The sequence below is a fragment of the Pygocentrus nattereri genome, chromosome 4 (assembly GCF_015220715.1).
Source record: "Pygocentrus nattereri isolate fPygNat1 chromosome 4, fPygNat1.pri, whole genome shotgun sequence".
Taxonomy (NCBI): domain Eukaryota; kingdom Metazoa; phylum Chordata; class Actinopteri; order Characiformes; family Serrasalmidae; genus Pygocentrus; species Pygocentrus nattereri.
Genome location: NC_051214.1, coordinates 5,989,070 through 6,001,261, shown reverse-complemented (window position 1 = coordinate 6,001,261; position 12,192 = coordinate 5,989,070). Strand labels below are relative to the sequence as shown.

Below are 12,192 nucleotides of genomic sequence, written 5' to 3'. Positions count from 1 at the left end.
TCAAATTAAATAATAATGTTTATTTGAATCCTCTCAGGGATTCAGCGACCGTGTGGTTATCATATCATGATGAAAGGATACTTTTTCCTCTTTAGCTACGTGTGCGACAACTGCAAGTAAACAACTCTGGATAGCTGCTCCTCATACCTTTACATAAAAACAAGAAACACTGTAACTCCGACGCCCGTTGTCTAACCGGCTTGGCCGCGTGGTCAAGGGTCAAGCATCAAACTCGCACAGGTAGTACATGCGCCGGTCGCAGTAGTTGTCCCACCAGTCCCCGTCGTCGGACGACATGGCCACACAGTTCTCCCGCTTGCCTCCGTCCGGCTGGCTGGACAGGAAGTGCTTCCTCCACTGGAAGTAGGTGACACGGGTGGTGTCCTCGAACAGGTAAAGACCCTCTGAGCGCAGGTCATTGATGCCCAGCCACACGGGCCAGTTCCCTGGGTGGAAAGCAGACTTCACGTAATCGGCCAGCGCCTCTTGCTCCCGCCGGTCCCGGGGCATGGCCATGCGTCCCCCTCGCTCCTGACACTTCTGAGACGCTCCCATGTATGTCTCGTATGTCCGGTACACCAAGAAGCACTTGTGGCCTACCTTCTGTCCCTTCACGCAGCCTGCCAAAACAAAATAACAGCATCGATAAAGGACTAATGTCAATGCATCATATGTTGTGAGCTATGAAATGGACAGTACAGTAGTAGCTGCCACCTTGAAGCCTGAATTTTGCCTGTATGTTAGCCCATATTTATAGATATCATCCAGTCATACAGTGTCAGAACCACTTAAGCAAGTCTATTTGACATTACTTAATGATGATTTTTCTAAATTGCTGCACAGTTAAGTAGTTAAAATGTAAACAAAGTCATTCAGAGTGGCTTGATGTGAAATACTCTATACTATTCCAGAGGAATTTGCAAGGTTAGAGTTGTTCACAGTGTTGGTGATGGGAACCGGACGTCTGAAGCCTCTAAAAGTTCCGTTATTATATTATTTAGTTATGAATATGCTGCCTGATGCTTAATACACTGCTTATTTATAGCTTTTTTCCAGATTTTATCATCATCAGCATTACATATAACAGCTCAGAAGACATGTAGTTTCACTGGTCATGTTGGATAGTTAATCAAATGGCTAAATTTGTGTTGTACATATTGTGACCCCTGGTTCCTATCACCACCACTGTAAAGAAATCTGAGTCTGTACGTTTCTCTACAATTAACCATTTCATATCCAAACACTTGAGATGACTTTGTTTACACCTCAACAAATGAATAATGCAAGTATTATGAAAAATCAGTGGAATTGCCTTTTAACATTCTGGATGTTCACTGAAGTTGGGGAAATTAAACATGGATAGCAAGTAAGCTGCCTATCGTGAATATGCAGTGATATGTTTTTAAATGAATATTGTTCAAATATCCCATAGTATTATTAAACGGTGGTTGGCTAGTGTAGTGGTTAAGGCCTCTGCCTTCTACACTGTAGACTGGGGTTCAATCCCCACCAGGGCAGTCACCCTACACTATACCAATAAGAGTCCTTGGGCAAGACTCCTAACACCACCTTGGCCTGCCTGTGTAAAATGATCAAATTGTAAGTCGCTCTGGATCAGAGCGTCAGCCAAATGCTGTAAATGTAAATGATCGTGCTCTTTTCTAGAGTGTCCACCCATTTATTTCTAATGCAGCCTTAGAGATTTTGTTCTGGAACTGGATCTGATCCAGGGGGAAAAAAAAACTTATTTTGATAGAAAAGTATCCCTAAGACTTTAAATCCGAGCATTTTGTTCCTACAAGCTTACATAAGGCCCCAGTCAGGGGTTGCTGAAGAGGCCTGTTGTAATGCAGTAATAACCACAACCCTGCTGTGTCCTCCTCTGCTCTCTGTTCGGCTGGTCAGTGCACCGGATAGTTATTTTATGTGGAACGGTGCCCTTGCCTGTGGTCAGAGCTTTGGCAGTAAACACAGGGCTCTGAGTAAGTGTGGATCCTGCTTGTGCACCTTCTAAAGCTTTTAATTAGTTATGATGTATCACTTGCTGAGTACTGTTTTCGTCCAGTTAAGCACTATGTGCCTTAAACTCCGACCGTCGATAAAATCCTGTTGAATGTAATGAGAAACTGTAATGCACAACACAGTTTTGGTCAAAATGCACTGTTTATGTTATGTAACTAACAATTACAGCAAGTATCTGTGAGTCAACCTTATTGCTGTACCTCTGAGACACTGTTGTTCTGCGCTTTCTGTTTTTGCTGTAAAGTCAGTATATGTGGCAAGTGCTGTGGGCAAAAGGTCATTTGTAAGTCCCTTAGCTTCAGTCGTGTTCCTGAGGCAGGTGGTTTAGGATGTTAACTTCGCTAGCTAGCAATGCTAAAACAGCTGAAGCCAGTAAAGGCTACTGCTTAGCCCGTCAATCAGGTGATTTGTCGCTTCACTTAGTAAATTAGACTAACAGTATTTGCTAATATGCCAGTTATACCAGAAATATGCCAGTAGCTGAGCGAAATATGATAGAAACTGAGTGAAATATGGTCTTAACTGAGTGAAATATGGTGGAAACTGAGTGAAATATGGTGGAAACTGAGTGAAATATGGTAGAAACAGTGAAATATGATAGAAACTGAGTGAAATATGGTCTTAACTGAGTGAAATATGGTAGAAACAGTGAAATATGGTAGAAACAGTGAAATATGGTGGAAACTGAGTGAAATATGGTCTTAACTGAGTGAAATATGGTAGAAACTGAGTGAAATATGGTAGAAACTGAGTGAAATATGGTAGAAACAGTGAAATATGGTAGAAACTGAGTGAAATATGGTAGAAACAGTGAAATATGGTAGAAACTGAGTGAAATATGGTCTTAACTGATTTGAATACACCAGTGGGATAGTCCAACGTGGTAATAACTGAGTTAAACAGGCCAGTGGCTGAGTAAAATGCCAGTAACTGAGTGAAATATTGCCAGTGGCTGGTCGGAACAGGCAAGTGGCTGATTGAAATATCCATTTATGAACTGTACATGCGTTTCAAGTAAAAATTCAAAATCATTCAAAAGAACAGGCACTTAAGCCACACACCAGCTAGGAAAACAGTTTGTGAAGGTAGAGAAGATGTACCCAGATCATTACTGCCCTAGTTTATATGAATCCACACCATCAGTAAAGATAAATATATTCATATCCTACAGTTTATCATCCCTCTGGATTTGGTTAAGATACAGCACCTCTCTCATGTGAGTCACTTTTAAACATAACATGTTTGAAAAAACACAATAAACCGTAATTTCATATAAATATTCTAGTGTACAGGATCGCACGTAAACAAAGAACTACCAGCTGGACAGGTCAATCGCTCTGCAAGCTTGGACTGTCTCCAAACCTCAACATGACCCATCTCTAATGGTTGAGGAAGGTAAAGGTGAAGGATCCACGCACCCTCCAGACGGCCGATCTCTTTGCGGTTGTCCTTGCAGTAGGCCGATACCTGCTCGACGGACTCCTCGATGTCGGCCATTTTGCCTTCCAGCCGGGTCAGCCTGTCTAGCAGCTGGATCACTTTGACGTCCAGCATGTAGTGACCCACGTTCAGCTTGTGTATGGCCTGGTCCATCGTGGCCAGCCTGGACACTGGACACAAAGGGAAGCTTCAGAAACATTTACAAGCTACTTATAAACATTGCTACTTTTGAGATAACTAAGAAAACCACTGTAAAGGTAAAACAGCTAAAGTGACTTTATTGGTATGAAGGGCAGGTTTTAAAGTAAAGGCACGGCTGTTTTCTTTCCCAGCTTACTGTTAATGGGAATTCCACTGATATTTCAAAATTTCTGCATTATTCAGTAGTTTAGATGCAAACCAGGCTTTCTTTACAGTGGTGGTGATAGAAACCAGGTATCACAACGTCTACAGCACAAGTCTTCTGAGCTTTTAACATTTTATATGTAATGTTGATGAAGGTAAAATAGAGCTAAATCTGAGGAAATTATATTTCTTTAGGGACTATTTTGCCTCACAATGCCCTGCATGTACCCCTCCACCACCGATGTTTCTAGCGGCCAAAAGTTAAAACTATCCTAAAACAATGAGTGCGTTTACATGCATTTAATAATCTGATAACTGCAGCAAATCACATTTTGTCAGCAATCTGAACAACATGGGTAATGAGATAATGGGGAAACTCCAGGTCTACATGAGTCCACGAGTCAGAGTAATCAGATTGGCTTTGCAACCAGCCAATAAACTCACAGAAGAAGGTGTGATGGTCAAGTAATGCACAACTCAAACTTCATGCTGTGGCTGTTTTATGTAAACACTGCATCATTTTTCCTGAAAATATGAATATACGTCTTCTAGAAGATGAAGAATATTTAAATCCTTTATTTCGTCAAGCATGTAGTTCTTTCAGTGCCGCTACAAAGGTGTTTTGCTGCTCGCTTATTTCCAGTGCTGCTGTCTGTTTTTGCTCATGTGCAGCCTGAGGAATCCGAAAGAAATCAGAGTAAGAGTTCACATGCCCTGAGAAATCAGATTACTGAGGTAAAGTCCAGCCTCTTTATCAGATTCCTAGACTCCAGTCTACGAAATCTGAGTGTGCAGTTACATTTACATGATCATTTGAATAATCAGATAGTTGCAGAAATCTGATTATGACTGGATTAGTGAGTGCAGGTAAAGGCACTCATTGTCCCAGGTATCACGGAGAATATTCATTACCATTTCTATCATAACTGTAAATTAGCTTTTAATGGCATTAAGCTCTTTGGACTATTAGAATGGAGCATTTCACATCAAACCTCTGTGAGTGTTTTTATCTTTATTTAATTAGACAGACGTTTTGAACAATCAGTGGACATCCCCTTTTAAAAAGAGTTGAGTGCTGACATCCCACCAAGCAGATAACGTGGTCTTTGAGCTAGATATTCATGTACACTCAAGTTCAGTGAGTCTGAGGTTAACAAATGTAATGAAAGTGTTTTGCATCTACGTCCGCAGTCCAAGCGACCTAATAATAAGATAATACCACATAATAAGAGCGTTGAGATTAAAAGGACAGACGCTGGAAACACATGATGTCTCATGCAATAGCCACCCTTCCTCAGGCTGGGGATGTGTCGGATAAACATAGGAAACACTTGCGATTACTGACCTCAGCGATGAATCACATATTTCATTTCATAAATGTGTGGCAGCTGCTTTAAATCAGGCTATTTCTGTAGGAGAGACTTTAAAACTGCGTTCCTCATGGCTGTGTTTGCAGCTTTCCAAGGTAAACCTGCATTTTACTGCATAGAAATACAAAAATTAGCCACAAACTTGCTACACTAAAGCGATAGTTTAGTAAAAGTCACATTTGCTCATTTCCCTCTGTACTCCAAAATGCGGTTGATCAGCCAAGACATGTTAGGTGTCTGTTAGGTGTCTAAAGTTTGGTTCTGTAGTTTCGCACTGGAGCTATGAGGCTAATCTAAAGGATAAAGGATAAAGAAAGCTGCTGCTGTCAATTTTATCTTGGCATGGCCATCTTTATGTCACTATTGGCCCCTCCCAGTCATCCATGTGCTTTTGGTTTGTTTTGGTCTGGTCCATGTGCTTTTGTTTTGATTCGTTCCTGGTCCTGCCCCCTTGTTTCCAGACCCTGCCCTTGATTGTATCCACCTGTGTTTATCACCTGTGTCTTATTAACCCTTGTTGTCTCTGTATTTAAGCCCTGTCTTTTTCCCTAGTTGTTTGCTGGTCTTTGAAGTGTAATATATTGCTTGAATTGTTTGATTTGCTTGGTCTTTGTGTTGTATTCTCGTGCTGTTTGGTCTATGTTTGATATTTGTTTCTTCTGGCCTCCGTTGTTTATTTATCCTGCGTTTCTTTTGTCATGTCTGTTCCCCGTTCAATCCGTGTTGGCTCTGTGATCCTAAGATGTGAAGTATTTTATTTTGGGTTGGGGATCTCATTCTTACCCTTTTGCCCCTCGTTGCTCCCGATGTAACACATTTTAGGGCAGCTCTGAGTAATGTCTGTTCATTAACTAAGTAGATAATGTTAACATTTAAAGCATGTGTGTGTGCTTATATACTCTCAACCAAGAGTTCTGCTTACTTTAATAGTTGAATAAAATTAACAAAAAAAAAAGGCATGTAAATGCCCCAAGCAAAAGTTTGAGCGCCTCAGCCAAGTTACGTTTTGGTGATATGCTACAAACGATGGAAATGTTCCCTCAAAGGTACAACAGCGGTTTTAAGGTCCAATTCTGTACCTTAAATATGTTTTTTCCAGGTAAAAAGTACACATTTATTAACCTAATGTTTTCAAACAGAACGATAAAGTAAATAGCCTGGAGATGAGACGGGGTGTGTGGAGTCAGTACAGCTTAGAAAATATCATTTCAATGGTTTATGGAACATTTTAATGCACAATCACTGTTTATTTGCTGAGTTGAACATATTAGAATAAAAACAAAACATAAAATGTGGCCTGTGCAAAAGTCATAGAACATTTTATATGTTAAATTTGGGAATTAAATAGGAATTGTGCACCGATATTTGCAGAAAAATGCCATAATGAAGTTTGTGCCCTGTAGGGAATGTGCTACCAGTTACACGCAACAGTTGCCTCGAACTGTGTTGAGCTGTTCACTAATCTTATGTGGTTTGTTACACTGTACAGCACTGTTTTCTATACAGATGGATAACCGTATGCTTTGAAGATTCCTTACATTAGCCTCGTAGCTCTATAGGAAAACTAAAGAAGCAAACCTCAGACTCCAAACATGTCTTGGCTGATCAACGTTGAGATTATGGGGGGATGTGTAGCATTCATTTTTCACTATTTCAACTATTGCCTTAATAGCCACCTTCACCACCTCCACCACCTTCAGTACAGCACACTTCAAAGGGTTCGGAGGAACTGGCATGTTTGTCACAGGGTGTGTTAGAGATAGGGGTGGTTGCTTCTAGCTGATTTGCATGATGAGCGTGGCCTGCATGTGCATGTCCTGGGTAAGAATAGGCCTGCCTTTGTTTCATTACAGTGGGTTAGAGTTATTTGCGGACGCACACACGTAGTTGTAGGTGCTGTCCAAGTCGGACACGGCGGCCGTCGGCTCAGGCTCAGGCTCGGGCTCGGGCTCGGGCTCAGGCTCCTCGATGTCAGGGGTGTCCCCTCTCCCTCTCTTACCATCATTCTGCAAGAACATCACCCACCACAGTCACCAAACATATGAGATACCATGTTTTAAAAGGCCCTTAACATGGAAAACTTTGAACTTTCATTGCTTTTTTAAAATAAAAGAGTTTAATGTCGTATGCAAACATTTCAATATGTGCCACCTTCTTGTCCAAACAGTATTAAGAAACAAGTATTCAGACCTTTTTTGCTATTTAAAATAATTCCAATGCATATACACCTATCAGGCATGTTGATTTGCCGAACCGCAGGACACTTTTCCACTTCCCCCAGTCCATTTTAAATGAGTTCAGGCCCAGAGAAGGTGGCAGCATTTCTGGATCATGTTTATATATGGTTGCTTCTTTGCACTTATGAGTTTTAATAAGCCTTTATGGATGCAGCGACAAACTTTTTCAGGCATAACATCATGACCACCTCCTTGTTTCTACACTCATTGTCCATTTTATCAGCTCCACTTACTCTATAGGAGCACGTTGTAGTTCTACAGTTACAGACTGTAGTCCATCTGTTTCTCTGATACTTTGTTTGCCCCCTTTTACGCTGTTCTTTAGTGGTCAGGACCCCCATGGACCCTCATAGAGCAGGGACTATTTGGGTGGTGGGTCATTCTCAGCGCTGCAGTAACACTGACGTGGTGGTGGTGTGTTAGTGTGTGTTGCGCTGGTGTGAGTAGATCAGACACAGCAGTGCTGCTTGAATGTCTTACAAGCTTAAAATCTCTGTATTTGATTTACAATTGCTATAAACTCACTGCAGGAAAGTGAATGTACACCACCGTTAGCCTGGCGATAAAATAACATTGTCAAATCCTCAGGAGAGGCTGGCACAAATCATTGGCGGTGATAATTGGACAACAAAAGCTACATACAAAGTTTAGGTCATGGAAATGAGCACAGGCAAGAAACTCACAGAGTGCTACATTAGATCATTTTCATGCAATTCTCCTCATAATATGTAATCTGATAATTTCCTTTTTTTTCAGTAATTGTAATGTAGTTATCTTTTTGCTACTTTAAAGAGTAAAAGACTATTGTCTCTAAATCTGTTTTAATTTCTTAGAAACATGTTTACAGTAATTCTACCGTTTCACAAGTTCAGCTACAGATGCACAGTATTTTACTGTAACAGCAACAACCATTAAAATAAACCCAAATGTATGTGAAATAAAAGTGATTTGTTGTTTTGAATGTACAGTATACTTGTAAATGAATAATAGTAGTGTTACAGTATATGTACCGTTTATTTACCTAAATGTAGCCATTTCCAAAAAAAAAACCCAACAGGTACTGACCATTACATGAACAGCACTTTGACAGTGAAAATACTTAAGTCTGATCCTTACAGTGGATTTGAAATTTGCACATTTTAACACGTTCAACTAACACATTCATAATATCATTCAGCTAATTGGCCAACCTTCCATAAAGATTGTCCAACCTCTCAACAGTTGCTAGGAAAGAATTTGTGGGCGGAGCATATATCAATCAATCAATCAATCAATCAACCTTTATTTTGACTCGGAAGTACATTGAGGGCAACCCTCATTTTCAATGTAGCCGAGCATTTACAAAAACAGGGATTGACATGACAAAGAAAATAATAACTACATTTAATCATTTTAAATGAAAAGAAAATTTAAAATAACAGTGAATAAAAGATAAAAGTAGATAAAAAATAGAATCAATTGATTCTAACTTTAGCATTAGATATTGCATTGGCCAGTCGCGTGTCTCACACAGTGCCTGTTGTAAAAGCCTTACCTGAATGTCAGACACAGCCGGTTGTGTACCGTTTCCTTCGGCATCGGTGCTGGACACAAACGTCAAACCCAGAAAAGCCACCAGAAGCACCGCTGAAACCATCTTCCCACAAAACACAGTACAGACAGGTCTTTCTCAGTTTCCTCTCTTCTGTGCTCTCTCTCTCTCTCTCTCTCTCTCTCTGCCACTGCCTTCTCTCCTCTGACTAATCCCTCTCTTTCTGTCGTCTCTCCCTCCTTTCTCTCTCCCGCTGTCTCGTCCTGAATAAGTCTCCACCGACAACAGGAAACTTCTGTCCCACCTCCTACTTCCACGCTTTGTGTCTCCTCTAAACACACACGCACACACAGATGCAGAGAGAGGCTTGTGTTGATTCCTTTGGGGGTGTCATCACTGCTGGAGACCCTCAGGCCCGCGTTGTTCCAGTGTGTGTTTGTGTGGAGTGTGTGGGCACTAACGAGCGAGTCTCTGCAGCAGCTGAGTTCCTTCTGCACATGGAAGGAATTTCCACTGCTGGGCCACACGGCTCTCACAGACACACTCTTTCAGCCTCACACACATATACTTGTTTTCATACAGTGTCAGGATGAGGGGACATATAGATGTTCCATATGTACTATATGCACAAAAGTACCTATATGTAATAAAAAGTCCCATATGTAAAGGTATATGTATATTTGTATTCTATAATAAGAACCTGGTTTTGGTTGTTTCTCATTTGTTAATAAACAAACTAACATAAATGACACAAACATTGCGCTGAATAAAAATCTTAATTTTGTCGTACATCAAAAATGAAGACTTTTCTTTCTTCGTAAAAAGCTTCCACAAGTTTGTCTAACAGCAACAAACACCAATATGTACAGATATGTAATATGTCCCATATGTATATTATACATGTAATACAATGCTCAGTGCTCAATATGTCAATATGTATTTTATATATATTTATATATATATATAAAATTGCCTATATGCAATAAAAGCTGCAACACATTAAGTAATAAAAAGTGCTGCTCGAATGTCTTACAAGCTTAAAATGTCTGTATTTAAGCCACAGTTGCAATACACCAACTGTGGGAAAGTGAATGCACACCACCGTTAGCCTGGCAATAACAACCATAATCTAGCTGAAATTATTAGCAGAGACAATCGGATAACAAAGGCTACTTAGTGTCTGATCCACTTATACCAGCACAACACACACTAACACACCACCACCACGTCAGTGTTACGCCACCCAAATAGTGCCTGCTCTGTGAGGGTCCATGGGGGTCCTGACCACTGAAGAACAGGGTAAAAGGGGGTAACAAAGTATCAGAGAAACAGATGGACTACAGTCTGTAACTGTAGAACTACAAAGTGCCCCTATACAGTAAGTGGAGCTGATAACATGGACAATAAGCATAGAAACAAGGAGGTGGTCATGATGTTATGCCTGAATGGTATATATACCAGGACCACATTGATGCTTTTTCCCTGGTTATCCTACATAATCAGGACATTGTTGTCCTGAAAATATACAAAAACAAATACTGTTTGACTTCCACTCTCTCTCCCTCTAATATGTACACATACACACACATGCTCCTTCAAACTCTCTCTGGTGTTTGGATGAGCGTGAGGATGTAAGGGGTGGAGTCTGGCTTCAGAGAGATCCTTTCATTACATAACTGACTCCAGTTCTCTAAATCTCTCCCAGATGAGAATGTAGGCATTATGCAGAAAGTGAAACCATCAACCCGCAGCAAAGCACATTCATTACGAACTCATCCGTACACTTAATGAGCTCTTTGGTGCATGCAAGGGTTTCTATAGCCACTCTGGGCATTACATTTTACAGTTATTAGTGGCTTAAGAGATTCCTGTCTACTGATGCCAAACCCAGGAGAATAAGAAAAGTGCCAGGCTGGTTTCTCTCGGCTAAAACTGCGGTGGAATGAAGCGCCCAAGCTGGAGGCTTAAGATTAAAATGTGACATCCTGATAACTACAAGATCCCTATTAGGGTATGCCTTACTAGTAATGTTATTATAATGATTATGATTAATTACTCTTGGAATTTCTTCAGGAAGGATCCAGCTTTGTGCCCTTTGTGATGTTGGGATAATTCTCGGATTCATGCTCTGGTCAAGCGGTTGGCCGGGAATCCAGGGTTTAGTAAAATGAAGGACTGAGACTTCAAAGGTTCAAATATGACGATGTTTATTAAGCGAATTACAAAGGAGAATGAAAAAAAAGATGGGATGAAACTGAAAGGAAAACGTCTTATCACATAGATCAATGTACATAGGACTGCTAGGGACCTCAGATGCCCATTAGCCTGGTCCACCCTGTAATACCCTGGCTCGACCTGAGCGCAGGTTTAATTTCACATCTCAAGGCCGTGAAGCCGAAGACATCTCCCCGTGTATTTATATCTCTAGCCCTGCCCTGGGATAAAGCAATTAACATAAAGGTGCTCAGCAAACTTAAAACAATATTCAGGTGATTACTCGGCGCCGTGTTTAAAGAGACATGTCATTAGGCCTATACACCTTCTTTTACATGGTTCGTAGTAAAAATTTACTTCTTACGTTTTTAGGTTTGCTGATGACAGGACCACCCCTTTCTCTGTATGGTTGTGGGCCTTCACAACATGCATCAAAGAGGACAATCACATCAAGAGGTAAGTACACCCATGTTATGTTGGAGATGAGCTGGAGCCTCTAGCTTCATAAGACAGTTGCATATAAACTGATGAGCCAAAACATTAGGACCACTCCCAAATAAAGCTTTGATTATCTTGTAACAACGATCTAGTCATTCATAGTCGATGTGTTGGATGCGGCATGAAGACCTGAATGGGGCCAAACTGTCATCGTCATAGCATCTCCGAAACAACAGGGCTTGTGGGGTGCTCAGTCAGCAGTGGTGAGTATCTACCGACAGCAATCCAAGAAGGGACAACCCCCAAACCTGTGTCAGGTTGTTGGGAGCCCAAGGCAAGGTGATGCACAAGGGCAGCGAAGGCGATCCTGTCTGGTCCAAACCAACAGACGAGTTATCATGACACAAGTCACAGAAATTTTTATTATTGTTACAGAAGAAATGAGTCACAACACACAGAACATTGCACTCTGCTCCATATGGAGCTGCATAGCCGCAGACCACTCAAGGTGCCCATGATAACCCCTGCCCATCAAAAGCCCTTACAATGGATACACAAGTGTCTGAACTGGACCTGGCTAAGAAAGTAGCCAGTA

At 41.0% G+C, this 12,192-nt stretch overlaps 1 protein-coding gene across 1 annotated transcript; it reads right to left on the bottom strand.

Annotated features, from left to right (window-relative positions):
* Positions 1-9,392, bottom strand: clec11a (C-type lectin domain containing 11A). The gene is made up of 4 exons (XM_017720460.2): positions 8,949-9,392; positions 7,057-7,183; positions 3,441-3,632; positions 1-620 (listed from the first exon to the last, which is right to left on the bottom strand). Exons 1-4 carry the CDS (start codon positions 9,048-9,050, stop codon positions 220-222), a joined length of 822 nt encoding a protein of 273 aa, XP_017575949.1. The 5' UTR covers positions 9,051-9,392; the 3' UTR covers positions 1-219.
* Between the last annotated feature and the right edge of the window lie 2,800 nt (positions 9,393-12,192).